This window comes from Phyllosticta capitalensis, assembly GCF_038381095.1.
Source record: "Phyllosticta capitalensis strain CBS 128856 chromosome Unknown BKA78scaffold_10, whole genome shotgun sequence".
Taxonomy (NCBI): Eukaryota; Fungi; Ascomycota; class Dothideomycetes; order Botryosphaeriales; family Phyllostictaceae; genus Phyllosticta; species Phyllosticta capitalensis.
In genome coordinates this window covers 122,368-147,775 of record NW_027117448.1, presented here as the reverse complement: position 1 = coordinate 147,775, position 25,408 = coordinate 122,368, and the positions used below count along the sequence as shown (strand labels likewise).

The 25,408-nt window shown below is 53.3% G+C and overlaps 8 protein-coding genes across 8 annotated transcripts; 3 read left to right on the top strand and 5 right to left on the bottom strand.

Annotated features, from left to right (window-relative positions):
* Positions 1 to 498: 498 nt before the first annotated feature.
* On the bottom strand, positions 499 to 3,002 carry BKA78DRAFT_322884 (WD40-repeat-containing domain protein). The gene is made up of 3 exons (XM_066889154.1): positions 2,875 to 3,002; positions 2,395 to 2,821; positions 499 to 2,351 (listed from the first exon to the last, which is right to left on the bottom strand). The coding sequence occupies exons 1-3, from the start codon at positions 2,920 to 2,922 to the stop codon at positions 565 to 567; spliced, it is 2,262 nt and encodes a 753-aa protein (XP_066740205.1). The 5' UTR covers positions 2,923 to 3,002; the 3' UTR covers positions 499 to 564.
* A 666-nt stretch (positions 3,003 to 3,668) lies between these two features.
* BKA78DRAFT_322883 (uncharacterized protein) lies at positions 3,669 to 5,000 on the top strand. Its single transcript, XM_066889153.1, has 4 exons — positions 3,669 to 3,878; positions 3,923 to 4,116; positions 4,163 to 4,529; positions 4,579 to 5,000. Exons 1-4 carry the CDS (start codon positions 3,841 to 3,843, stop codon positions 4,847 to 4,849), a joined length of 870 nt encoding a protein of 289 aa, XP_066740204.1. The 5' UTR covers positions 3,669 to 3,840; the 3' UTR covers positions 4,850 to 5,000.
* A 5,401-nt stretch (positions 5,001 to 10,401) lies between these two features.
* Positions 10,402 to 11,178, bottom strand: BKA78DRAFT_298623 (uncharacterized protein; the record flags this gene model as incomplete). The annotated part of the gene is made up of 1 exon (XM_066886934.1): positions 10,402 to 11,178. The coding sequence occupies one exon, from the start codon at positions 11,176 to 11,178 to the stop codon at positions 10,402 to 10,404; it is 777 nt and encodes a 258-aa protein (XP_066740203.1).
* A 1,568-nt stretch (positions 11,179 to 12,746) lies between these two features.
* Positions 12,747 to 14,314, bottom strand: BKA78DRAFT_346338 (uncharacterized protein). Its single transcript, XM_066890519.1, has one exon. The coding sequence runs from the start codon at positions 14,092 to 14,094 to the stop codon at positions 13,006 to 13,008; it is 1,089 nt and encodes a 362-aa protein (XP_066740202.1). The 5' UTR covers positions 14,095 to 14,314; the 3' UTR covers positions 12,747 to 13,005.
* Positions 14,315 to 15,162: 848 nt separating this feature from the next.
* Positions 15,163 to 16,184, top strand: BKA78DRAFT_322875 (uncharacterized protein). The gene is made up of 2 exons (XM_066889152.1): positions 15,163 to 15,772; positions 15,824 to 16,184. The coding sequence occupies exons 1-2, from the start codon at positions 15,335 to 15,337 to the stop codon at positions 15,920 to 15,922; spliced, it is 537 nt and encodes a 178-aa protein (XP_066740201.1). The 5' UTR covers positions 15,163 to 15,334; the 3' UTR covers positions 15,923 to 16,184.
* Positions 16,185 to 16,291: 107 nt separating this feature from the next.
* Positions 16,292 to 18,111, bottom strand: BKA78DRAFT_346336 (kinase-like domain-containing protein; the record flags this gene model as incomplete). The annotated part of the gene is made up of 3 exons (XM_066890518.1): positions 16,292 to 17,374; positions 17,425 to 17,645; positions 17,711 to 18,111. Coding segments are annotated over 3 exons (1,705 nt in total), but the record flags the coding sequence as incomplete, so codon positions are not given.
* Positions 18,112 to 18,815: 704 nt separating this feature from the next.
* On the top strand, positions 18,816 to 20,617 carry BKA78DRAFT_360238 (uncharacterized protein; the record flags this gene model as incomplete). Its single annotated transcript, XM_066892402.1, has 2 exons — positions 18,816 to 19,002; positions 19,093 to 20,617. The coding sequence occupies 2 exons, from the start codon at positions 18,816 to 18,818 to the stop codon at positions 20,532 to 20,534; spliced, it is 1,629 nt and encodes a 542-aa protein (XP_066740199.1). The 3' UTR covers positions 20,535 to 20,617.
* Positions 20,618 to 22,863: 2,246 nt separating this feature from the next.
* On the bottom strand, positions 22,864 to 25,302 carry BKA78DRAFT_382420 (kinase-like domain-containing protein; the record flags this gene model as incomplete). Its single annotated transcript, XM_066893032.1, has 2 exons — positions 22,864 to 24,363; positions 24,415 to 25,302. The coding sequence occupies 2 exons, from the start codon at positions 25,300 to 25,302 to the stop codon at positions 23,131 to 23,133; spliced, it is 2,121 nt and encodes a 706-aa protein (XP_066740198.1). The 3' UTR covers positions 22,864 to 23,130.
* Positions 25,303 to 25,408: the final 106 nt, after the last annotated feature.

Below are 25,408 nucleotides of genomic sequence, written 5' to 3'. Positions count from 1 at the left end.
CGTCTTCGAACGTAGACAGGCGAGATGGATCAATTCGGAGACGTATCTTAGGCGCCCCGGAGTTGGTTGGCATTTTTTTTTAAGGGGGTAGCTGGCTGCCATGGTGGTTCTTCCCGTCGCCCGCTCTTTTCCGCGTCCAAGAGCTCGCTAAGCCAGTTTGCGTATCGCCTCGCTTAGTTGCGCTTGGAGGAGATGGGCGAGCTTGGTTTCCGGAGAATTGACACGCTCTGGTTGGCATCGTCGGCGTCGTCGGCGTCATGTTGGCTGCGGCTCCTCGTCGTTTTGATACTTCTATCAACAGTTGCATCGAGTGCGTGGCATTTTCTCAATGGAGATTTGCCTCGGTCTGCTGTTCGTCGGAGTCATCCTGTTCTACTGCCAGTTTGCATGTTGAAAGACTTGCCAAGTCTTGGGGGACGAGGGGACGGTGTTGGAAAGGGAGAGGTAGATGTGCCGTGCGCTGAAAGAGAAAATACTGCACGAGAGAAGTACACGAGAGCCTACAAGACACTGGAAATGTTTTCATTGGCTCGCTCGCTCGATCGCCATCAAGTCTATCAATGTCTACTTCTCCGACAACTCGTCCCGCATCTCCGCCACAACGTTCTTGATGCGATCCTCCTTGCTAATCTGATCGACCCTCACCAAGACTTTTTCAAAATCATACGTGTCCTTTGCATGCGTGCGGAAATCCTCTCCCAGCGTCAGCACGGTGCCGACGCCGACCAGCGCGCGGTAGAGGGCCTCGCCCTCGTCGAGCTGGTTGATGATTTCGATGAGGTCGTACAGCAACGTCATGGCGCGGTTGACGTCGTGGTTGGGGTTGGTCAGGAGGACGGCAAAGTTGATGTAGAGCGTGGTGATGGCCGTGATAAGGTTGCGGTTGGACGAATGCGTCTTGATGAACGGGCGGATGAGGGGATGCAGCGTGTCAAAGGTGCCGTCGACGACCGCCCGTCCCTCTTCTGTGGAAAAGAGGTTGGCAAAGATGCGGACTCCGAGCATGACGTTGTTGGGGGGAGATTCAGGGGAGAAGATGCCGGCGTCGCGCAAAATCTCGACAAGCGACGTCGACGCGTGGGTGGCAAGGATGGGGGATTTGGCTGCTAGAAGGCGAAGCAGGTCAAGTCCAGGCAGCTGCTTGTCCACAGGCCATGTTGTTGCAATCTTGAGGGCGAGGTCGACACCTGCTGGCGTCATCTTGCCAGACGATTCCAGCTGCCGACACATGGTCGAGAGCGTGCCAATGTCGCTGGGATTCAACGAGACACCCTTCTGGTCTTGCAGGAGCTGCTCGTTGATTTCCGAAATCTTTTTCTCTATCACCTTGAGGTTCGCCGTGTCGATCTTGAGGAATTGAGTTTGTGGGAGGATTTTGGGTTTCGAAACAGGGGGTACCGGCGCGTCAACTTCTCCGGGTCGATATCTCGATTCCGTGCCCCAAGGGTCCGAGCCAGTGGTGGCGGTCTGACCGAGGGTTGCACCCTGGGTGTTGGTGGTGATGAAGTTGGCTACCTGGTCAAGGTATGACAGAGGAAGTTCATTGTCTTCGATGAATTTCCGGGCGGCTTCGTACGGGTTCTGCGAGAGGTTGTAGGGGAGCTTAAGCGGGGGCTTTCCATCCTCAATGTCGACATCGAAAACGTAGTCAAAGTCCTTTCCGTTGTGCGAAATCTTTTTCCCACTACTTCCAGCGGCATCCACTACTGTACCGACGTTGATCCACTGAGCTGCGGCAGTCGACCAGGTGTATGCCGACACATTGCCATTTGTCTCCCGGATCATTTGCACTTGGCCCTCCTTGGTGCCCGACTTGGACGTCAAAAACTCGGGGCCAGGAAGGTTTTCCTTGTTGATGTTGCCGACTTGCTGCTGTGGTATGGCGCTGTCCTTGACGGCATCCTCAAACTCTTTGATGCTCTCGGCATCCGCCTGACGTTCCGGGTCGCGGGAAAAGACACGCACGATGCGGTCACTGGCCCCCGACGCAATGTCGCCATTCGAATTCACAGCAACCGACCAGACCGAGATTGCGGGGTGTGTAATGGTTTGCACGCACTTGTCCGTCCAAATCCTGACTGTGCGATCTTCCGAGCTGCTCACCAGCTCTCCGGTAGGGAGGACGGCCAGAGAGTAGATGAAGTTTTCGTGTCCATGCAGCTCCCCCACTTGTGTTCCGTCAATCGTCCAGAGCCGAATGATGCCGTCGTTGCCGGCAGAGGCAAACTGCGCGCCGGAGGGATGATTCGCGGGTAATCGGACTAGGGCGCGAACGACATCATCGGAGCCCTGAAAAGCCCTAAGAAGCTTGCCATGGTGGGTAAAGAAGCGGATCTGTTTGTCGGCACAGCCTGGTGATGTCAGCATAGTAACACACGGCTCGGCGCGACTTACCGGTGATGATGATCTTATGGTCGTAGGCCAGCACCGCCCACACACTGCCTTGATGGCCGCGTAAGACGACCGAGTCCTCCCAATTGCCCAACGTCCAGATGCGCGCCTCTTGATCCCAACTCCCACTGACAATCGTGCGGTCATTCACGTCCAACGCGCAAATGTTGTGACCGTGACCCAGCAGCAGGGCCTCGGCATTGTCCTGCAGGGTCGATGTGGGCTGACGGACGTCGATGATCGAGTCTTTGCCGCCGGATACGATCAGGCCATGGGGGTAGTCGGACGATGGAGGGACGAAGGCGAGGGAATTGACAAAGGTGGTGCTGCGGGCAGCTATCGTGCAGTCGTGGGACGGCAGCTTCCACACGCGCACAGAAGCATCTCGCGACGCCGAGACGACAAAGGATGGAAAGACCACACTCCTGACCTGGACAAATTAGCGTGAGGGTTGGGGATGAAGGCAATGAGGCGTTGACTAACATCGTCCTCGTGGCCCCGCAGCTGAGCGGAGAGCTTGAAGTCGCCCATGGGTGGGCCAATTAAGGGGAGATTCAGAAGAGGAATGGAGTGCAGCGAAGGATCGGAGGAACAGCTGCGTGCGCCAGACGTGAGATGGTGAGAGGGGGAGGGGAGCGTGGTGTGAGGTGTGGCTGCGGGTGGTCACTGACGTACCAGACGGCAGGTGCCGGGGGATCACGTGGGCCCAGAGCGGGGGCGGAGCGGAGGAACTATTGGCGACGACGCGGCGGCAACGACTTGATGAGCCGCCTTCGGATCATGCGGCCACGACTTCGGATTTCCTCCCGTGCCAGACACTCCATGTCTCCTACTGCTTGAGCTCGGCCGGGGCCTCGCACGTCGTCCTGCCGCGTCGCCAGTTTTGTTTCCTCTTCCATCACGCGATTCGTCTCGACTCGACATGGCGGGAGGAGCCCTCGACCAGACAAGCCTGACGCGCCTTTGCCGCTCGCCACTACGACTCTATCGCAGGTCCGTGGCACCTGACAGCTGTCCTTTGATCTGGCCTGGCCTGCGCCACTGGTCGTCGTAGCTGTCGTCGTGGTAGACTTTTGATGACTCCAAGTTGTAAATGCTGAATTCACTCTTGAGAATACTCCGAAATCACTGCTTGGCTGCTTCAGCCATGTCCAACTGAGCCACATTGTTCTTGGAATTGGCCAATTTGCAGCAGTCACCGGCATGGCCAAGGATCCTTTGACCCCTCATCCTTGCACTACTATCGTGCGCCACCATTGGCTTTCGACATGTTCCCGGTCCTGCCAGCATAACGCGCCAAGCCGCCTGTGACCCTGTCGATCTCCCCCCACGACGCCTGCAGCTACCATGGCCACTCCAGAGTAGATATATTCCGCCTCCCCAGAAACAACTTGTCCACCATCCAGCACTCACCACCACATCACCACCACTACTACACTCACCATCACCATGGAGGCCAACAACGAACTCCTCGCAGCCTTTGCAACGTATGTTCCTTTCCTCCTCTGTCTTGCGTCACTAACCCTTCCAGTCTCTACGAGAGTGCCAAATACTCTGACCTCATTGTCCAATGTGGCGACCGAAGCTTTCCAGTCCACAAGGCCGTTGTCTGCTCAAGATCGCATTTCTTCGATGGAGCATGCAGCCATCCTTGGAAAGAAAACATCACTGGCATCATCGACCTGAGCGAAGACGATCACGAAGCTGTGGAGCACATGATTCACTGTATGTCGCCAGTCTCTTTTTCGAATTTCCAATCTGACACGTCCAGACTTTTACTACCTCGACTATCTCCAACAACCTAAGTCTGCTCCAGTGTCCCGCCGCCACTCCATTCAGAAGCGCCGGCCATCCGACCTTGTGCTGGTCCAGGAAGATCCTCTGTTGGCGCAAGCTCAAGCACAGGCGATCAGCAGTCCCGACAGCTCGGCTCCTGCTAGTCCGCTTTCGCCCTCCCCGCATTACCGCACAGACTACTTCCCCGACACCAAGGCGCCACCTACGCCCGATCTCGACCAAACGTTTGACGAAAGCCTACTAGACTCGTACGAGTCCGACTGCGACGACGACGAGTGCGACGCCTTTTTGCAGCCGCCCAATCTCGTCGTCCACGCAAAGGTCTATGCCATTGCTGAAAAGTAAGCCGCGCCACCAGCTATTGGTCGAACTCAACTGACTCGTCACAAGGTATGGCATCACGGGGCTCAAAGACCTTGCTCGTCACAAGTTTTCCATTCAGGCTGAGCACCATTGGGCGACGCTCGAGTTTGCCGACTCGATTCCTGAAGTCTACGAGACCACTGTCGACTCTGACCGCGGCTTGCGCGACATTGTCATTCAATCCTTCCGCGAGCACCCCCAACTGGCACGAAGCAAAGACATGGAACTCGTTGTAAGAGACACTCCCGGTCTGGCCTGGGAACTCTTCCGCATGGGTTGGGGTTTGCCTGTATTTTAAAGATGTTGTACGCTGTACGCTTGTACGTTTCTTGGGGAAGACGTTAGAAAAGGTTTCCTGTACACTGTAGCGAGGCGTTGGTCGGGCGGGCAGGCATTCTCGCTGGCGTTTTTTTCCAACATATGATACCAATCAAGCCGGTCTTCTTTCACCACTCGTCCCCATTGCATGAGTTTCAGAGCCCCGCACCCGCTGGCTCGTCTCGCCCCGCACCGCCCACAGCCTGCTCCTTTCAGCGCTGATGGGCGTCGTGCAGCCACCAACCGGCAGCGCGACGTTTTCTGGCTGCGCGCATCTCGTTGGGGACATGGTCGCACAAAAATCCGCCGTTCCAAAACCGCCCAACCAGAGGGCGCACCTGGGAAAAAAGGAAAAAAAGGGGGGGGGACACACGAATGGTAGGTGAGACGCGGAGTGGAATTTGGCCGGTCCAAGACGAGACGAGACCAGACGATGCACCATGGGATTTGACAGACACTGCCCACCACCCAGTGGTCCTGCGATCAAGACTCTTGACCGCTCCACCCATCTGCCGCACTGGCGCTGCTTCGACGCACCCACAGACCGCTTTGCTTTGCGTTGCTTTGCGTTGCCAATCGCAAGACTGCACTGCACCAGCACCAGCAGCCTGCGCCTCGCTCGGCGCCCTCGCATGCACGCGTCTGACCCTCCGCCATCCAAAAATCCGCGCAAGAAAAATTCAACACATGCACGCGACGACGCGCTTTTCAGGGACAGCCACCAGCGAAAAAAAGGACGCGCAGACCACCATCCGGCAGAGTGCAGCCAAGTAATGTACCTGCCGGCTATACCAAAGTGCCAGTTTCAGACTATGTAGGTATGCGGGTCCAGGTCCAGCCCCCCCATTACACACGGAGGACCGGATTAGCGGCCGTCTTGGTGGTCTGCAGCAGTGGCAGCTGTTGCGCGCAGACCGGATGCAGAGGCGGAGGCGGGACTACCCACCCACCCACCACGAGTCGAGTCGACCCCTTGGCACGGCATATGTAAATGTGCATGCATGGCAGTTTTGTGTGTCTGGAGAATTGCAATTTTGTTAGATTCTAGGGGGCGTGTTGGATGTGTGGGAGGAGCCAGCCAGCCCGGCCGACGACGGAGTTCGACAGCGCCGTGGAGAGAGGCATGGCAGATTGGCGCAGGCCCAGAGCAATGCCCATTTTCTGCGCTGTTGGTCTCTGTGACTCGATAAAACGCATCCTCCCGTCGACCTCAAAGGGCATGGCTGGCTGGCTTGTTCGATCATGGCCTGACCGCTCGGGCGACCCTGACTGCGGCATTGGCATTGGCATGGCATGGCACGCGGGTTTGCGGCTCTCTCCCGCGCGCTTGAGTCGCAGTCGTTGGAGGGTTATGCCGCTTGCTTGCCGCTACCGCTACCGCCGACGACGACCACCACCTGTCGTGTAATAAATCCGGACGAGCGGATTTGCGGACGTTTTGGCGTGCGGATTTGGTTTGTTTTGCCTCAGGTCACGTCTCGCGTCGTGGGTAAGCTGATGATTCATTCAGGCTGGACGGACAGACGGATCTCGTGGACAAAAGGGTGTTTCGATGCTGAAATCGTTGGTCGAGGCACGTGATGGGGATTTCTTTTGCAGTGTCGAGTGTTGCAATGTCAGACTCGATCCTCGACCACGACCTCGACCTCGACGACTGCGGTGGAACCTGCCACCACAAAGGGTTGTACCACGACACAGACGCAGGAGAAGATGCCTCGATGCAAGCCAAATCACTCTGATCTTCCTTGCCACCTCAACGTCGACAATCGACATCGTCAACGGGCATTTCCGTCCCAGCAAAAGCGGTTTGTGAGGTCATTGTCTTCAACCCCGCGTCGACGTCATGGTGGACCAAAGGAGTGGCGGCCACACAGCCCTACCCTGGACGCGCGTTCCAGACCAGTGGCCTCAAGATGGTTGGAAACAATTGCCAGCGCAGCCAAACGAGCTGGTAGCGGTGACGACGATGGCTCTCGTCCGAGCTGCCTGCCCGACCGATAATCGCGGTGCCTGGAAACCAATGCACAGCGGACCGCCGGCGAGGCGGCGCGGGAGCCTTTGCGCTGCAGAGCAGGCCAGCCTCTGTCAATGGTGGTTGGTTGTTATTTCGCACAGTGCATGCAGCCACCGTTTTAGTCGCATGCCATCCCTCAGGGTCTGTTTTGACGGGTGTCTCAGAGATGTCCATCACTGAAGCCATTGGACAGCTGACGGCGGGGACGCCAGCTGCTGCCAGCGAGCGAGTCCAGCACGCCCGGTGGGTATCGACCATCCAGGAACGATGTGATAAAACCGGCTCTTTCCCAGACAGAGATGGAACCTACCGGGAGTGACGTCTTGTTTCCAGCGTCATCTTAGTTTGCTTTCGACGCTGCAAGCTCCTACATTAGAACACATGTGGTTGGTCGTTGACGCCAGCTCGGCCGAGGAGGCTCGGGTCGGGCGGGGTGGCGTGGGTCGCCAAGCATTGGGTCGACGAACAAAGTCGACGGCGACGAGAGAGTACAAGAATGGAAAACGAATTCATCGAGGCTGAGACCAGCTGCTGTTATCCACCGGTCTGCTGGTCGTCGTGATGAATGGTAAAGGGGTGGTGGTGGGGGTAGACGCTAGTTTAGCTTCGGTTCGGTGGGCGAGCGGGCGGCGGCCCGGCCGAGCTTGCACAGCCAGGACACATTTGCGCTGCAGGCGGCTGGCATCGATGGTGATTGAAGATTGATTGTCGGCGGTTGTCATGTCAATCATTTGTGGGTTATGATGCCATGGTGCACTGAGCGTAGGCGAGCGTAGGCGAGCGCGTAGACGAGCGCAGACAATGTGTGGCGTACCACCATATCTGTGCCACAGTTGGTATACACACAACCAACGGACTCTTTGAGCCTCAGGGAGAGGCCGTGGAGGCCGTTCTTGGGCCGCTGCAGAGCCTCCACGATATTGGGCTCGGGCTCGCGCGAGATTGCAAACGACTTTTACCAGAATGAAGACCCAACGTGCCAGTGGATATCCCCGTTGGGCGTAGAGGCATGTCCTGGCCAAGGGAGAGCAGAACGCGCGTTCGGGGCGGAGTGTGGTCGACAAGTCGTGGCCGTGGGTGTGCTGGGCATGGCGGAGGCGGAGGATCGACGGGCGGGGGCGGAAGCGGAGGCGGAGAGCTAAGCGAATGGCGCTTGGGCCAAGGGCGGAACGTTTGTCTTGACCTCGTGTGTGACCGCCTCCTTTTCAACGACTCTCTGCTAGTCCTCCCGTCTATCGATTCAACAGCCACACTACCGACTCCACAGCTGACATCTGGACTCAGCTGGCCGGCGACACCATCAGGTGTAGTCCATCAGGTGGATTATTCATTGCAACAGCCCAGTCTCGCCATCCAACTCAAACCGTGGATTCGTTCAGGGCGGCTGACGAGAGCCTACACTTTTTCTTCTTTGTCTCGCCACTCTGCCGCCCTATATTTTCACTATTAACCCTTGGCGTGATGGAACGCCGAATCTCAGCTGAACGTCGCCTTAGAGACTGGGAAACGACACGCGCACCTCTGTCAGTCGCGTAAACAGCATCGTGTCGAGACGCGTCACGTACCAGAAAGCGAGTCAGAAACAAACCGCCATGAGAGGCACCACAAGGAGCAGCGCATTCCTAGGTCGATCATGGTAAATCTTTTGCCCGTGGTCAGACACGCCTCATCCACCGTCGACTTTTATCAGACGATGCAGCCTCGTTCCCATCGAGCCATGGATGGATCCCACACGTGTTACCCCACACTGGAATCCTTCTCCTGACAGCGGGTCTAGCCTCTTGCAACGCCTCATCTGGATCCACTCGTCTCGCCTTGCCCGCCTCATGGCGTTCACAAACACTGCTGTGGAAAACACTGACAGCTCCTGCGCGATTAATCAACAATCTGCTCGAGGCAAGACATTTGCAGCATCACGGTGGGCGTCCTCCGAGTACGATTGATATTCAACGTTTCTCCATTCGCCTCATGCTGCTTCACCATGGCAGAGGTCGCCATCTGATTGGTCCGACCATGCAAAACACCTTTGGCCGACTCGCCGACACGGTCTCGACCAAACACTGCCTCTTATTCTAGACCACCTTTTCCCTTATGCTGTGCCGACCGAATACGAAATTCTTCGGCAGAGGCCCTCTCAATCAACGGTGAGTCTTCGCCTCATCCTGCCGCACCTGCTCTTCATTTCCAAGCCGTCGCGTCGCCTTGCTTCGCCCAGTGTGCACAGTTCAACGGTGTAGACTTGCTTCATTGGCATCGCCTCGTCCGCCTGCCAATGATTCGCACTCGTTGCGATTACGGGAATGGCTGCTGTGCTCGACTGAGCTTCAGACGGCTTGCCGCACCCTTGGGAGACGTGGTTCAAGCGTCAGGGGTGCTTGAGGCGTGGAATATGTTGCCAGGAGCAGGAAAAGATGTTGCCGTCGTGGAGCACATGGGTCCCGTCTTGCTGTTGGATCATGGCATTGCGGAGCGGAGAGACCCTTCCTGGGTCGTCTTTCCGCTCGCGCTGACTCTTGGCTGTATTCCTTTTCATGGCATCGCACACCGTCAGTCCTTCTTCTTGAAATTGTCGCATGGACAAAGCATAAGGCTTCGTCAATATCCAAAGAAAGGCTTCTGCGTTCAGCCTATCGATGTACTTGGTTTTTGCCGCCGAGTTTCTCCTCTTCATTGGCGCACTGCTGTGCGGTCGTCCTGGAGATGCTAGTTTGCCATCTCTTCCTTGCGTCAATCGTGCATCATCGACCCTCCAGTGCTCGCTTCGATATCCTCGCGGTGTACTTTCATCGGGTCTTCGCTCATCTAAGCTTTTGCATCGAACCTCAGTCTTCCCCCCCCCCCCCCTCTTCTTCCTCGTCACTGGTTTTGGTTTGCGAGTGCGATGCGGGCTCTTCGTCGTTCGAACCAAATGCACAGTTCGTAGGCTTTCAAACGCAGTCATTGTCTCAGGACAAATGCAAGATTCTCAGATCATACCCGCCGCGTGCGCAAGTCACTGTTGATTTACTTTATCTTCACGCCTATCTTTTTCCTGCGAGTCGCAGAGTTTTGTCCCACGCGTCTGTCGCGTCGCGGGTTTCCTTTCTTAGAAGTCAAACCGCGAGGTCGTTGAAATAAGCTTTGAGGTTTCGTCATCGGATACGAGACGTTGCAACCAATCCCGTTGGCAACCCTCGCAGTAACAAAACTAGGTTTTTGACGAAGACAGAATCGAGTCTTGATTGAATATTAGTCGGCGCATAAGGCGCGTATGTTAATGAGAGCAGAACAAAGCTCTCCGCCCGATTGGGCCAGAATCAGTAGGAAACAAACAAGGTAATGTGGTCGGCAGTACAAACAAGGGAAGACGCTTCTACATCTTTCAGTCATTGCACCCGCTGCATTCCTTCACGGGTCCGAGGGCTAAAATACTACTTCGCCTTGGCCTATAGATAAACCTCCGTCTTCAAATCAACTCAGTACGGTTTCCAATCGTCAACTTTATTTGCGGGCCTAATCTCATCAGCACCACTCTCACATCAGGGGTCCAACTTACGCGGCCGATTGTCACCCGTCTCGTTCTTGTACCGAATGGTAAACGATGGAATCTCCATGTCGCTCAAGTCCCTCTTCTTCGTCGAAATGTCAGGCCTGAGGAACCAATGAAAGGCCACATTGACGTTGTCAACCGAGTCGGCCGTCGTGATGCAAGCCTCGTACGTCGGACCGGCGTCAAAGTCGATGCCGGCCTCGCCGGTGCACGGCGATAGTGTCGACAAATTCTCTTTCGAGCCCTCCTGCTGCACGCTGCAGGCGGTGATGGAATCAGTGTAGGCCGTGTTGTCGGCCGTAATCTTGCTGAGCAGGTAGATGGGCGCGTCAAACTTGATGCCGGACGAGCAGGCAATGTCGTCGACGTCGCCCGCGCCCTTGGTGCCCCCAGCTGGCGTGTCAATCTTCTGGCAACCGGCGTCGTAATTCAGCGTCGGCACCTTGAGGAAGCGGGGCACGCAAAAGTGGTTCTCGGGTGCGCACAGGAACTGGCCATTCTCCGTGTACGCTTCGCGAGGGTTGGGGAAGTTGCGGAAGCACGTCGCGAGCATCTTCTTCGAATTGAGGCACTGCGCGTTGCGCGTCGTCCACCGCACGCGCCCGAAGCCGTAGCCGCCGTCCTTGGCCGAGCATACGTTGCGGTTGATGGCCGACACGAATTCGTCGTCGAGGTTGAAGGGCAGGAAGACGGCCAGCACCACGGCCGTCAGGATCCCGAAGATGAAGATGAGAGAGAAACGTGACGGTTTGGTTGGGCGAAACATGATTGAAAGTGATGAGCGAGAAGACCAGAAAGCGACGCTCAAGTACGTTCAGCGTCGCCTGAACTTATCCCAAGGCGTCTACTGTCCACCCAAGCTTATTCCAAACAATGTGAGCAACTTTCTTCCTATCTGGATCCTCTCAGATAGCTAATTAAGCTTGTCACAGTTTTGGAAGAGACATGGCGATGCCAAATGCTAAATAAGGTTCCTGCCACATCGGGTTAGCAAGCGCCTAATCTAAACCCAAAAGAGACCAATCAAGAGGCGGAACCTAGGATTAACAACACAATGGTTTAACAAAGCGAAATAAGGGTAGGCAATGACTAACTCTCCTCTTTACGAAACTAAATGTCGACCCATCTACAAGTCTCTCTCCGTTCAGCGTCATCCGAACTTAAGGACTCATCAAAGTCTACACGCCGTCGATGTTCCTCCCCAATTTCATCGGCCAAAGATGCAATGTCAAATTTTCCGAGATGCGCAAAGTGTAGCAAAACTAAAGACGAAAGGAAAAGAAGCGAGAGCTAACAGTCATTAGTTCCTGCGTCCGCCATAACCCGCTTAGACACCGCCGGTCGGGTGGTCATTCTGTGCGTGGGAGGTCGGTTTGGAAACGTGGGAGCCGTTGGCTCTTTTTTCACTTTCAAGAGCCGATGCCTGTACACCTGTTTTCTGGAGACTCGGTGGACAAGCTTCTGCCACTGGTCAATGGACAAATCTCCTCCGCTGTCGATACATGGAGCTAGTCGGGCTGGTGTTTTTGCTTTGGAGTCGGTTCCGTTGTCGCAGGCGCCGTTGGAATGTTCCTATTCGCAGTGGGTTGTTGTGCTGTCTTACTGAGCCAGGGCAAATGTCTGGCCAATCAAGAACGTAATCTCCGCCGCCGTCTTGCTCAACCAGTCAGCGCCGAGAGCGTGTCTGTTGGTCACATCCGTCTGCGGCGCGGCAAGCGCTAAGAGATCGCCACTTATGCAGAAAGCTGGCAGTAAGGCGCGTTCGGCGTCCGTCAACTCTCATCTCCACTCGAGGCTAGCCATGGAGTTTGGAAGTATCGTGAGCTGGTGGAAGAGTGTCAGCGAAAATGTTCTCTGGGCCCAGCTGTCAGGCTGGGAGAGGTTCTGCAATTGGCGCAAGAGTTGCAGGCCACAGCTTTTCGCCGAGCCTGAACTACAGGCGTATCTGAACAGGCTACGCGAGAGACGAAGGCAGTTTGGCCTGGAAGGAGATGTTAGCTTGGAAGCAGCCATTGAGGACCAAAGTCGGCTGCAGACCTGGATGGAGTTTCAGGACTATCACCATCGATTCCAAGCAAATATCCAGAAAAGCAACGGTTGTCGGGATATTATAAAGGGCCGCAAGGCCTTACTAGACTGGATTGAAGAGCAGCGTAAAGTCATGGTTACTGAAGAAGCCCCTTGCTCACCTCCTGAGGAACAATTCCGTCGAGCTGCTATGAGGCAAGATGAAAAGACACTGAATCAACCACGCTGCAGTAGAAACAAGGTGCCTGCACCGGTGAGCGCAGATAACCTTATTACTCGTCGCAGTACTCGCCGACGTCAACAGAACTCTGAATCTTCACTGGAGGTCTCCAAGAAGTTGCGGAATGAAACCACCACTACAAATCCTGGAATTCCACCCCGCCGCAACATCAAAAGGAAACGAAGCGAGAGCAAATCCTCATCAGGATCCGAGACGCGCAAAATACCGCAGATGAGCAAAACTAAGTAAAGATGAAAGAAAAAGATGCAAGAGCAAACAGTGATCCAGGACGATTGAAAGAAGAAGACTGCGGCCTAAGCGCGTTACTGCAACTGCCATATCCGCTCAGACACCGCCGCCCGGGCTTTCATTCTGTGCGTGGAATTGGTTGATTCGGAAACGCGGGAGCTGTTGATCCTCTGGCGGCCTTTTCAACAGATGGTGCAGTCGACACATGGGACTCTCGAACCTCTGTCTTTTGGCGTTTCGATGGCTTTCTGGTGGGGGAGCCTCTACCACTGCTCTCTGAAGCTGTCGGCTGTCGAGCTGGTTTGACGGTGGAAACGTCTTCACTGCTGACGGCGAATGAAACCATCGACTGCGCAGATGGTGTCGGTTCTCTGAAAGCGGCCCCGTTGACGTAGGCCTCCCCTGAACGTTCAAAAATTCCCCATTCACAGCCCATTTGGAGACATTGCTCCGCGTCGGGCCTTTTCTTTGGATCCAGACAACGGTTTCGACCTGGCTTGGCTTTCCGGTGATGAGATCGTTGCCGAGTCCAAGCGTTTGGATCGGCAGCTCCTTTTTCCGTTCGTTGTACTCCTTTACAAATTGGTGCAATCGTTTGGTGTATTCTGTTTTGATCTTGGGATTGCTCTGAGCACGGTGGTGCGGAAATTCGATTTCAAATTGGATGCCACGAACGGAAGGGACGTTGATCGTGACCTTCTCCCAATGTTGCGGTCCTGGCTCGAGGGCAAGAATCCAGGTGAACCCCTGTCGTCTGAGATGTTCATTATCCCCTTGGTGTCCTACGGACATTCCGTACTGTGATCCATCATGTAGCAGAATTCGATGGGTTTGGTCAATGGTGACATGGAAATGGCGTTGGCTGACTCCTTGTCCCAACCATGTTCGCTCTGAGTCGTCAAGCACAACATCACATTGACTTGGATCTGAGCCAAACACCCATCCCAATCCCGGATTTTTGAGGCGGTCCTTGAAGAGATCGCTAAATCTGAGCAGTAAATTTCCAGGTCTCAGAAGTTCTTTTGACAAGTCCCTGGCTTCCGACTCCAAGGGCTTCAAAATTTCTGCCGCGGTATGTTGGACTGGGTTGGGAACGGAGAGGCACCCATTCTCTGGGAGTGCGAAGGCCTTGTGTGCTGACAAGCTCGATGGAACTAAAACTGCAAAGATGTCCAGATCAAGCATCTTCCTGGTATCACCATTTGTTTGGTGACTGGCCGAGTTTTTGCTGGTGAAATAGAAGATGCAGTCTTAGAAAAAGTAACAAGAGATTGTTGAGAGTCTTGGGCATCTTATACAAGCAGTCCAGATTTTTAAAACCCCAGCAGTTCTTGCTCAACTGGCGTCAATCCCGGGGGCTGAAATGACCGAATGGGAACAGTGAAGCAGTGATCGCGGACAGATTTTCGAGATATGGTACTGTGGCCAGCAGCCTCAAGCCATTGGGCTGTGTATGCTGTCCAGGCGGCTATTTAGTGGTTTTGCGTGTTCATAGATGGGCTGTCAGTAGGAGGCGCGGATAAGACATGCGCGAATGGTTATTCGCAAAAAGCTCGTTGCATCAGCCATCATGCGAGGTTTGTCTTGGTCAGAGAATTTCTTCGTTTTCCCGGAATACGCGAGCTATTGGCGCCTATTCAATGGTTTTACGTGTTCGTGGCAAAGCCGTGAGGCTGCGTTGGCTCTGCTGCGTAGATTGTCGTGGCACTGCAATGACTGTAGGGTTGCACTTAGACCTGCTGAGTCAGCGCAGGTATCCCAGTTGGCAACCACATCAGATAGGAATGTACTCCGCGCTTGATTGAATTTCTTCAACCAATCAGATTCCAGAGCACCTGCGTGCGACACCAGCTCCGAGGGCTGAAGCGCGCTTACACTTTACCACCAAAACAACGCAAGGAAACGCGTTGCACGTCTTTTCCTCCTCGTCATTCCAGCGAAACTTACCCCTCCAGCGATGGAATTAGATGCTTTGGCGTTTTCCCGCATGTTTGGGCCAAGTCTGGCGCGCATCCCTCGTGTCCTTGATCTTGAGGACTTGAACAAAAGGCTGGAAAACACTTCAAGTCCTCGATGGGCATCGCCAGGAACTTTCATCACACCCGAGCGCGAAACACCCGAATCTCAGCGTATATCCATAAAGACTCCAGATTCAGAGTTTGCGCATCAGCAAGACTTGGAATGGGAGGATATGGCCCGAGAAGAATTAAAAAGATGCGGGTGTCCTCCTTGCTGTCCCAGCAGCTTTGAATACCCATACGAGAGCCCCTTGGGTGAACTTGAGGGTCTGTTAGGGTGGTGGAAAGCTCGATCCGTCTACTATGCCCGAGGGCCCAATTGGGTGCTCAGGAGCCAGCTGGTAGACTGGCAAAGATTTTGTCGGTGGCGAGATTTGGTCCGGCCTCAACCTTGCACTAGACTCTCTATGCGCAGATACATGAACGACCTCCAAGAAAGGCGGAACGATCGAGTCGAACTGGAGCTAGACGTATCGAATCAAAGCCGTCTGCAGACATGGATTGAATTCCAGGACTTTCACCACCAAATGCACGCATTCATCCAAGAGACTGGCCCAAGGCACGAATTGGAGAGACATAAGGCCTTGCTAGACTGGATTGAAGAGCAACGCAAAATTATGGTCGCTGAAGAAGCTCCCGGCTCACCTCCTGAGGAGCCATTGCGTCAAGCTGCTATTCGGCAAGATGGAGAGCCGTCAAGTCGCCCACGCCGCAGTAGAAAAAAGGCGGTGGTCGAGAGAAGCAATCTCGTTGAGCAAGAACGGACCAGGAAGAAGCGAAGTCGGCCCTCGGTCGACAACGAATGCAGTGGACCCGCGCACCAGAAGACAGAGATGCCTGCATCAGTGAGTGCAAAAAACATCATTCCTTGTCGCAGCACACACTGACCACAGCAGAGCCCTAAAGACATACTGACGGTCTCTAAGAAGCCGCGGAATTCAACTGCTGCCACAAATCCTGGCGTTGCATCCCGTCGCAGCATTCGCCAACGCTAGCAAGTTATGGCCCGGAAGCAGGATATCCAAACCCCCATCGTTGACAGGGCGCAAAGACAATCGATTGGCGTTTTGGAGACAAACAACAGGGTAGACTGGGAGCCGTAGCATCTGAATAAGATGAATGACCAAGATGGAGCTTCATAGAGGTCCAATACATCAATTTTGAGCTTGATCGACCTGAGATGCCAACAAATCTTCCTAAGCCGAGATGCAAGTTTCCAAGATGCGCGAATGATCAACGAGTAGGAAATTGATGAGAAGCAAGGAGAGAAGAAAGGAACCAAAATGCGGCCGACAAGCAATAAAAGAGTGCGGGCCACTGCAGATGAAGTCCTGTGTTGAAGGCCCGGTAGTAGACCTCATATCTTAGCGACGAGAACCGCCCTGTCTACTTCTTTTTCCAAATTCGGAGATTTCACCTGATTCTCGCTCTTCGTCGCGACTCTTCGTGCTAGGATTCAACCTGGCGCTTTTGACCGGAGGTATTTGATAGGGCTGTCGCGCTGCTCGCTCCGCCGCCGCCGTCGCCGCCCTCGTAACTGGGGGAGTGTAGGCACTTCGAGACGCGGCATCTCGCTGATTGGCGTGAGATGAGCTGACGGGACGTCTTGAAGGCGCCTGTGACTGCTTTGGCACACGGAGAGTTGCCTCTGGCGTTGGCTTGGAAGGCTGGATTTGGCTGATCGTCGGTACCGGCCCATGGCTGCTGTGACCCAATCCCAGTAAGTACTCTTCGGCTGCCCGCCACTTACTTGGACGCACGGGGCCTGATTCCAAGTGGAATAAATCACTGTTGTCCTCGACTGGCACCGTGAACTCGGGGTCTCCATAGATAGGCCCGTTGATGTAGTGCCCGCCAGAAAGTTGAAAAAGGCCATCATCGAGTCCGTCCTGGAGGCACTGGTTCGCGTTGGGTCTCTGTTGGGGGTCGAAACTCAACATGCGTGCAACGAGACGTTCCACCGGGGAGCCAGTTTCCTTCATCCGATGAAGGGTAGGCATCAATTGTTTCGCAAAATCTTCCACATGCTTAAATCCTGTTGGCAACAGAAGCGGACCCTTGTGGAGAAACTCTAGCATCATGATTCCAGTTGCCCAGATATCGACGGCGGGATGATACCTCATTGAATACACCTCAGGCGCTGCGTATGCTGGAGTCCCGCAGATGGACTTCATGGTACCCTCAAAGCACTTGGCAAGCCCGAAATCGGCAATGGCGATGGTGAAAGGCGATGTACTTTTGACAAGGATATTGTCTGGTTTGAGATCTCGATGCGCACAATTACGGTCGTGCATGTGGTCAAGTGCGAGCAAAGTCTGGCGAAGGACGCTCACAAGGTCGTTCATGTTCTTTGGAGGGGTTTTTTGCAAGTTTCCGAGGGGATAAAAGTCCATGGTTAGGCTCATTCGAGGTGTCTCTGCGAATTCAATGACCTTGACGATATTGGGCTGCAATAAAGTCAGCAGGACTAGATCAAAGTTCTCTACTGTGAACTCACATGTTTGTTGTCCTGCATCATCTTGACTTCGTGCCGAAAGGCTCTCAAATTCCTGCTTGTAGAATTGTGGAGTTCTTTGACGGCATTGATTTGGCCATTCTCGACATCAAATAGCTGGTAGACGGCTCCAAATGAACCGGATCCCACTGGTTCTTTGACCTTGTAAGTTATTTGCGTCCGCCCAGCCGTCAAATCATGACTGGGCTGCATTGTGGAAAGGTCTGAACCAATTCCAAGCGTGCCCATTGGCAACTGATTTTGCAGAGATTTGCCTTCTTCGACAAACCTCTGCAGATTGTTGATGTAGTCTTGCTTTCCGGCTCGGTGGTGGGGGAATTCAATGTCAAAACTGTATCCTTTTTTGTTGGGCACATGGATGGTGATTTTTTTCCAAGGTGTACTTTGCCCTGGCTCGAAGCCATCCATCCCTTTTCTGGCTTTTTGAGATGTCCATCAAAAAGATCGCTGAATCTGAGGATTAAATCACCAGAGTTTAGGAAGGGTTCTTCGGGGGGCTCATCCTCTGGCTCTGCTGTCGTGCGCTGGCTGTAGTTTCTTGGGTCCTGCTGAACGATCGGTTTGACTGGGGTCGAAAAATAGAAGCGCCTGTTCTCTTGGAGAGCAAAAGCATCTTCAGACTCCGTTCTGGCGGGACTTAAGATAGCAAAAATGTCCGAATCGATCATTCTGTGGATGTGGAGTTCAGATAAAAACAATGTTTTTGAAGTCTGCGAGAAAGCAGAAACTTTCGATTCCTTTATAGTGTAAAATGCGACGCATCGAGAGCGCCTGTTCAAACATCATTTTCGAGGTTCCTATTTCCCAAACAAGTACGTCAAGGCAGCGATCGCAGTGGGTATGATGCAAAGAGGCATCATGACCGTCAATTTCGCAAATGGAACTTGGGAGTGCTATGCAGGCGGCTATTGAGTGGTGTTACGTGTTTGCGGCGAAGCCACAAAGCTGTAAGTGGGAGGCGCAGGTCCGTCGTTTGCAAGATTGTGGTTCCCGGATTGGCGCGAAATGACAGCCGCCTGCTAGACGAGATTCCACATCTATTTTCTGGATAAAGATCCGTCTAAGCGCCTAATGAGTGGTTTCTGTTTTTGCGGGAAAGCTGCGAGGGGGTGACGTGGTCAGCGAGGGGTGGTTGGCCGGCTGCATGGTTAGTCAGCACGGCGGATGCCTTCAGAACAAGAATGAGCTCCGCGCCAGGTGACACAACCAATCAACAGCAGCGCGTCTGCAATGTCAACACAAGTCACGTCTCGGCGCGGTAAGCGCTGTAGCTCCGGCGTCCGAATGGACAATTCCTCGCCACGTCCTCTCAACCTGTTCGCCTTTGCGTGCCCCCCTCCAATACGCCTGCCTGCACTCATTTTTTGTGTATCATGGCTTCTGATGAGGCATTTGGCCCCAAAGACTCATCGCGCTCTCTTGATCTTGAAATCATGGACCGAAGCTCGCAGCGACTTGCCACTCCGCACATTGTCTCTCCCACGAGTTTTCGCTCACCGACCCCATCTGAGCCAGGAACCCCTTCGTTCATCGACAATCCAAAGAAAGCACGACTTTGGCGTTTCGCTTCCGAGAAGCGGCATCGCAAAGCTCTTGAGGACTAGGGCTGCCCCCCATGCGTCGCGAGCAACATTAAATTTCCCTACGAAGAAATACCCATCGAATATAAAAACATATTCGAGTGGTGGGAGGAGACCGGAGGTCACAGAAGGATTCTCTGTTCGCAGTTCAGAGATTGGAAGAAGTTTTGTAAATGGCGACAAGAGTATCGACCACAGAGTCTTCCAGAGTTCCACGTCTATGTGGACGACCTTCGCAAAAGACGCAAGAAATTTAACCTGCAAGCCGAGGACGCCAGCCTGGAAGTTCAAATCAAAGACCAAACGCAACTGCAAAATTGGATTGAGTTTCAGGATTACCACCTCCGGATTGAGGAGAATCTTAGACAAAGGGACGACTACAATCCAGGAAGAGGCCACGGCGAATTAAATGAAATTGGAAGAGGCCACCCCGAATTATTGTACTGGATTGAACAGCAGCGCAGATTCATGATCCTCAGGGAGACCCACGACCATGAAGAGTTTTCTCGCACCGTTGGAATGATGCTGGCACGCAGACCACGGCCTCTAGATCTTGAACTCTTGAACCAAAAGCTGGAGAACGCGACTACTCCACGATGGGCCTCACCAGGACACTTTGTTACCCCGGAGCGCCAAACTCCAGAGTCGCAGCGATCGCCGCCAACACCGTTTTTTGTAAAGAGTCCAGATCCAGATCCAGAGCTCGAACATCAGAAGGATGTGGCTTGGGAGAAGAAAGCGCGAGGAATTCTAGAGGAATGGGGCTGTCCTCCATGCTGTCCCAGCAGCTTTGAATATCCTTATGAAGGTCCCTTGGGCGAGTATGAAGGAGTACTGGGATGGTTCAAATCTCGTCTCACCGTGTTCCGACAGCCGAACTGGGCTCTCCGGTCTCAGATGAGGGATTGGGAAAGATTTCGCCTATGGCGCGCTGTACGTCGACCACGAAGAGCCACAAGGCTCGCCATGCGCACCTACGTCGACGAGCTTCGAGAGAGGCGGAGAGCTTTTGGGTTGTCAGGCGAATTCCACCTGGAATGCAACACTGCAGACCAAAACCGCTACCAGAATTGGATAGAGTTCCAAGACTATCATCATCGAATAAACAAGGGTCTTGTGGAAACCTTCCGAGAAGACGACGCGAAAAGACATGAGCCTGTCCTGGCTTGGATAGAAGAGCAACGCAAGATCATGGTTGCTGGCTCACCTCCCGAGGAGGAGTCGCCTGGAGCTCCCATCCGGCAAGATGAACAGCCATCGACTCAAATAACCCGCAGTGCGAGAGGGTCGACCACCAAGAAAAGAACTTCCATTGAGCAAGAACAGCCTCGATCCAGCAAGAAGCCGAGGCGGTTTTCGGTCGAAAAAGCAGACTCGACCGCAAACGTGCCGCCGCGCAGAACAAAAGGCAACCCCGAATCCAGTAAAGCCGGAAGGCCCGCACACCAGAAGGTGAAGAAGCCTGTACCAGCCCGTTCTGCTCCTCGTCGCAGCACTCGCCGTCGTCAGTAACCTGTAACGGAGGTTTCTGAGAGGCCGCAAGATGAATCCACCACTGCGACTGCTGGCAGCACTTGCCGACAAAATCAAGGTCCTGAATGGGTAATATGTCGACCATCATGTTATTTCTTAACGCGACGGATGGAGCCCCAGCACACGCGACTGATACTGCTGTTTTCAGTTCAAGAGTATCGGACGCAAGCAAGAGCGCCCTATTTGACGGTCAATTGAGCTTTTAATCAAGCTATTAACTAAGCAGTCAACTAAGCAGTTGACAAAGTATTCAATTAAGTAGTTAATTGAGTAGCTAATTAAGTAAATAATTAAGCAGTCAATTGAGTAGTTGATTACACAGTCTATTGAGCAGCGGATTAAGCAGTTGATTGAGCAGTCAGTTAAGCAGTCGATTACACAGTCAATTGAGCAGTTGATTAAGCAGTCAATTGAGCAGTCCATTGAGCAGTCCATTGAGCAGTCCATTGAGCAGTCCATTGAGCAGTCCATTGAGCAGTCCATTGAGCAGTCCATTGAGCAGTCCATTGAGCAGTCCATTGAGCAGTCGATTGAGCAGTCCATTGAGCAGTCGATTGAGCAGTCGATTGAGCAGTCGATTAAGGAGTGGATTAAGGAGTGGATTAAGGAGTGGATTAAGGAGTGGATAGTCGCGGGGGAAACCCCTGCGGACCCCCTTATTGCCTTAATACCTTGTTGCTTTTATGCCTTAATGCCTTAGCTATGCATGGGCTATGTAGAATATTTATCTGTAATCTAATTAGCTATGGACATCCAACGTTTATCCGAAATGCAATTGGACCAGTCTCATCTTTATGATTGTACCTAGACTCTGCTTCGCTACGCTGGGGATCAGAACTGTCTAAAAAGTCCGTCGTCAACAAGACTTGGAGATCCTGACGGCGGGGTTGATTTACGGTACTGAGGATAAGCAACATCGCCGGGAAAAGAGTCGTGGTCGTTGAATGAGATGATTGGTCTAGACTTCCGAGAATCAAGGTCAAATCAGATGCCAAACAATCTTCATACTCTATCTGCATGACCAGAGCCGCGACGCAAACTTTCATGATTTCAGCCCACCCAGAAACACCAAATTGACCACAAGAAAGTAGAGTAGAACCGAGATGCGACTAATTGGAAGTGAGGTGCGTTGGAAGATGATAGTGCCTGCACCGCCTCGTAAGGAGGCTTTCCATGGTGTTTGAGCCTACCATCGTAAGCACGTGCACACGGATTGTGCACAAGGCCAGGAGAAAGACTTACCCTGTTTACTTCTTGCTTCAGAATCGAGAAATACCACCTCACTTCTGATCTGTGCTGCGACTCTTCGTGCCAGGATTCATTCCGTGAGAGCTTCTGATCGGGGGCATTGGGTAAGGTTGATGGGCTACTCGCTTCGCTGCTACCGCTGATCTTGTTATTCGGGGCGTGTAGGTACTGGAAACGGCACCGCGAGAAGCGGCCGTCCGTTGGTCAGCAGGCGAGGAACTGACCGGACGTCTAGAGGGCGCTTGTGACTGCTTCGGCACACGGAGAGTGGACCCCTGAGACGGCAAATTCTTTCCGTTATTTGGGAATGATCCTGCTGCATAGCTGACGTTTTTCGTGTGCGCGGATTGATTCAGACGGATGGTGAATGCCTGTGAAGCTTTTCCGCCTCTTGTATCGCCGATCAAAGACGCAGACGCTTGGATGCGACCACTGCTCTGTGCGGAGGTGCCCGAATGCTCTGCTGTCGTCTCGCAGGTTACATGAGGTGCTGATATCGGCAAAATGTGCCCAAGTTTGTCGGCATTCACAACTGTCTCGCGATTCTTGGTCATTGTTCTCCTTAAGATGATTGCAACCTGCATCGGGACATTGATTTGCGCTAGGCATCGCTGTTGACTCATCGTCTACCATCATGCGAACAATTAGCCGGTCCAATTGGTTGCCCTTCTCCAATTCCAGTCTCTACTTGGTGGCGTTGCGGAATCCATCCAAGCGGCTAATGACTGGTATTGGTCGCTTATGGCCAGTCTGCGAAAATGAGGCGCGGCTTTATCATCGACGGAGTCTTTTGCCCAGAGCAGCTTCATGTGGCATTCATCGTCGCGAACTCGCCATGGCGAGATGACGTTTCGGCCATGTTCAAATAAGCGAGATAGCGGATTTAGTCCAGGCTGTAGTTGGATGGTTTTACGCGCTCACAGCACCGGCGGGGTAGCGGCGTGAATTGTTTTGTGGAGAGTCGGAGCGCTACGAGGGAGGCGAAGTTGAATTGTAAGGTCACGACTTCTTCTGCTGACTGCTGGGTCAGCCGAGGTCTAGGTTGAATGGGGAATGAGCGCCGCGATCAACCACCAACGCGGATAGATTTGAACTAGAACTAGAGATGCTAACGAAGACTTTCCTGCTCAATCTGTTTGGCCAGAGCTGCAATGCAAATATCCAATTTACAATAGGAAAACAATGAAAAGCAAGTAGAGAAGGAGGACCAAGATACGACCTTTGTAACAGTGTCTACACCACCACAGTGACAGATTGGTTCTTGTCGCAAACAGTAACCGGCTTGTGTCCAAGGCTTGACAAAAGATGCTGTACTAAACAGATGCGTCTACTTCTTAGTCCAGAATCGAGAGAGGCCACCTGATTTCTTCTCTGTGCCGCGACTGTTCGTGCCATAGTTCAACTCCTGAGAGCCTTTGATCGGAGGCATTGGGTAAGGCTGATGTGCTACTGGTTCCGCCGTAGCCCCCGTCGACCTCGTCACCCGTGACACGGGTTTGGAGACACGTGATGGGTCAGCAAGCTGGCTTTTCTTGTCGAGCTGACCTCTCTTGTTCACCGATAACGGACTTTTGCTTCTGCTGGAGCGGTTGGTTGATGGTTGCAGGCCCTGGACCTTCGTAGGCCTTGCGTGGCCAGTGATTGTTGCGTTCTGCGTGCTGGCACGCATCGTGGCTGGGTTACGCCCAGCCTGACCATTGAAGTCGACGAATTCGTTCATAAAACTGTCCCCATGCTGACCGCCGCTCCCTGTCTGATGAGAACTTGCTGTCGGATGACGGGGATTGCCTTTAGTCCCGCGGCTTTCAGTTCCAGGTGAATCGGGATCGACGACCGACTTGCTTGCCCATGCAATCAGACCATCTTTCAACTCGGGACTCTGTAATAGCAATGAGGTAATCTTACGCCATCGCGGCGTCTCGGAGATGTCGTCAAGAAGTATGTATTCCAATGGCCCGTCCTCAAAGGTTTCGCCCGTGGCGGCTCTGCATCTCCTGAAAAGTCCATAGTCGCAACCTCTGTCGAGACATTGTTGTGCAGTCAGACGCTCTTGCGGGTTGTGCTTGATCATGGACCAAATCAAAGGTTTCAGGGCTCCGCATTTGTTGAGTACTCTTTCCACCGGAGCCCAACCTTTACTGATATCCCAATCGATGGGCAAGAGGTCATATATGATGGTCCCGGTTGCGAAAACGTCGACTGGAGGAGCGAAATAGTACTGAGCCGAGTCGGGTTGAATTTCGGGGGCCATCCACCCAGGGGTACCACAATACCGTCTGGTGTAGAAATTGTCTTCGAACTGTTTTGAAAGTCCAAAGTCTGCGATTGCGATCTGAAAAGGGAAGTAGCTCCTGACCAAGATATTTGCTGGTTTGAGGTCTCGGTGCACGCATCTTTGCCTGTGCATGTAACTGACGCCAAGCAGAATTTGGCGAAGCACGCTAACAACATCATTGAGCGTGGCAGGTCTGGTGTCTTGCAGACTACCGTGAGAACAGAATTCCATAGTAATTCGGGGTTGGGACTCGTCTTCAAAGGCAATAACTTCTACAATGTTTGGCTTTTGGAGAGTTAGACCAAATACGATAAGAAGGCTTGTAAATAGGCTTACATGTTTGATTTTTGTCATCAGATCAGCCTCAAACTTGAACTGCTTCCTCTGCTGTGGGGAAGGGGTATGGAGCTCTTTGACCGCAAATATCTTGCCAATTTCCAGGTTGACAACTTTGCGGACCGTACCAAATGCTCCCGAGCCCAAGGGTTCAGCAGCCTTGTAGTACAGCTGGCCTTTCTTGACCGTTATGGGCCTAGAGTGTCCCACAGGAGTGAGCTGTTCGGATTGGACGTTGAGTGCGTCCAGAAATGGAAGCGCGCGTCTGCTCATAGAGACAAATTGTTCCAGCTGTTTGAGATACTGTTGACTCCCGGAGTGATGGTGCGGGAATATGATTCGAAACGCGATGCCCTCCTCACCATGAGCGACCTTGATGGAATTTTCGTTCCAAAAACGCTCTCCTGGCTCTAGAGAGAGAAAGCATGTGAAGCGATTGCGTTTGATCTCTTCGTTTTGTCCATCGTGGCCGACATAGGTTCCATTTGTCGATGTATCAGAAAGAAAGACTCGGCATTGCTGATCGATGTTGATGGAAAAATGCTGGCTGCTGACGTGCACTTTATCCGCAACGGCTTGAGGAGGTTCAAGGAGAATGTCGCAGATGTCGGGATTGGCGCCAAAAACCCAGCCTTTGGTGCGATCTTTCGGGGGGTTGTCAAATCGAAGTACGAGGTTGCCTGGGTCATCAAGAATCCTCTGAGCTGTCGCTTGATTTTGCTCAAAAGACGGAGTTTTCTCTCGAACTCGTTTTGCGGGTAGTACAGGATCGCTGCCAGTGGAACCAATCCGGAATTTCTTGTTTTCCTGAAGCCTAAATGCATGAGATGCTGCAGAATATCTGGCCGGGGGGACGAGAACCGCGAACACGTTGGTGTCAAACGTCATCTGGCCGGCTCGAAAGTTGTTTGAATGAATGATTTGTGAGAATGATTTCGCTGCAATTGAAGGACCGAGAGAATTCTGGAAAACCCAAGGTTTATATTGTTGATGA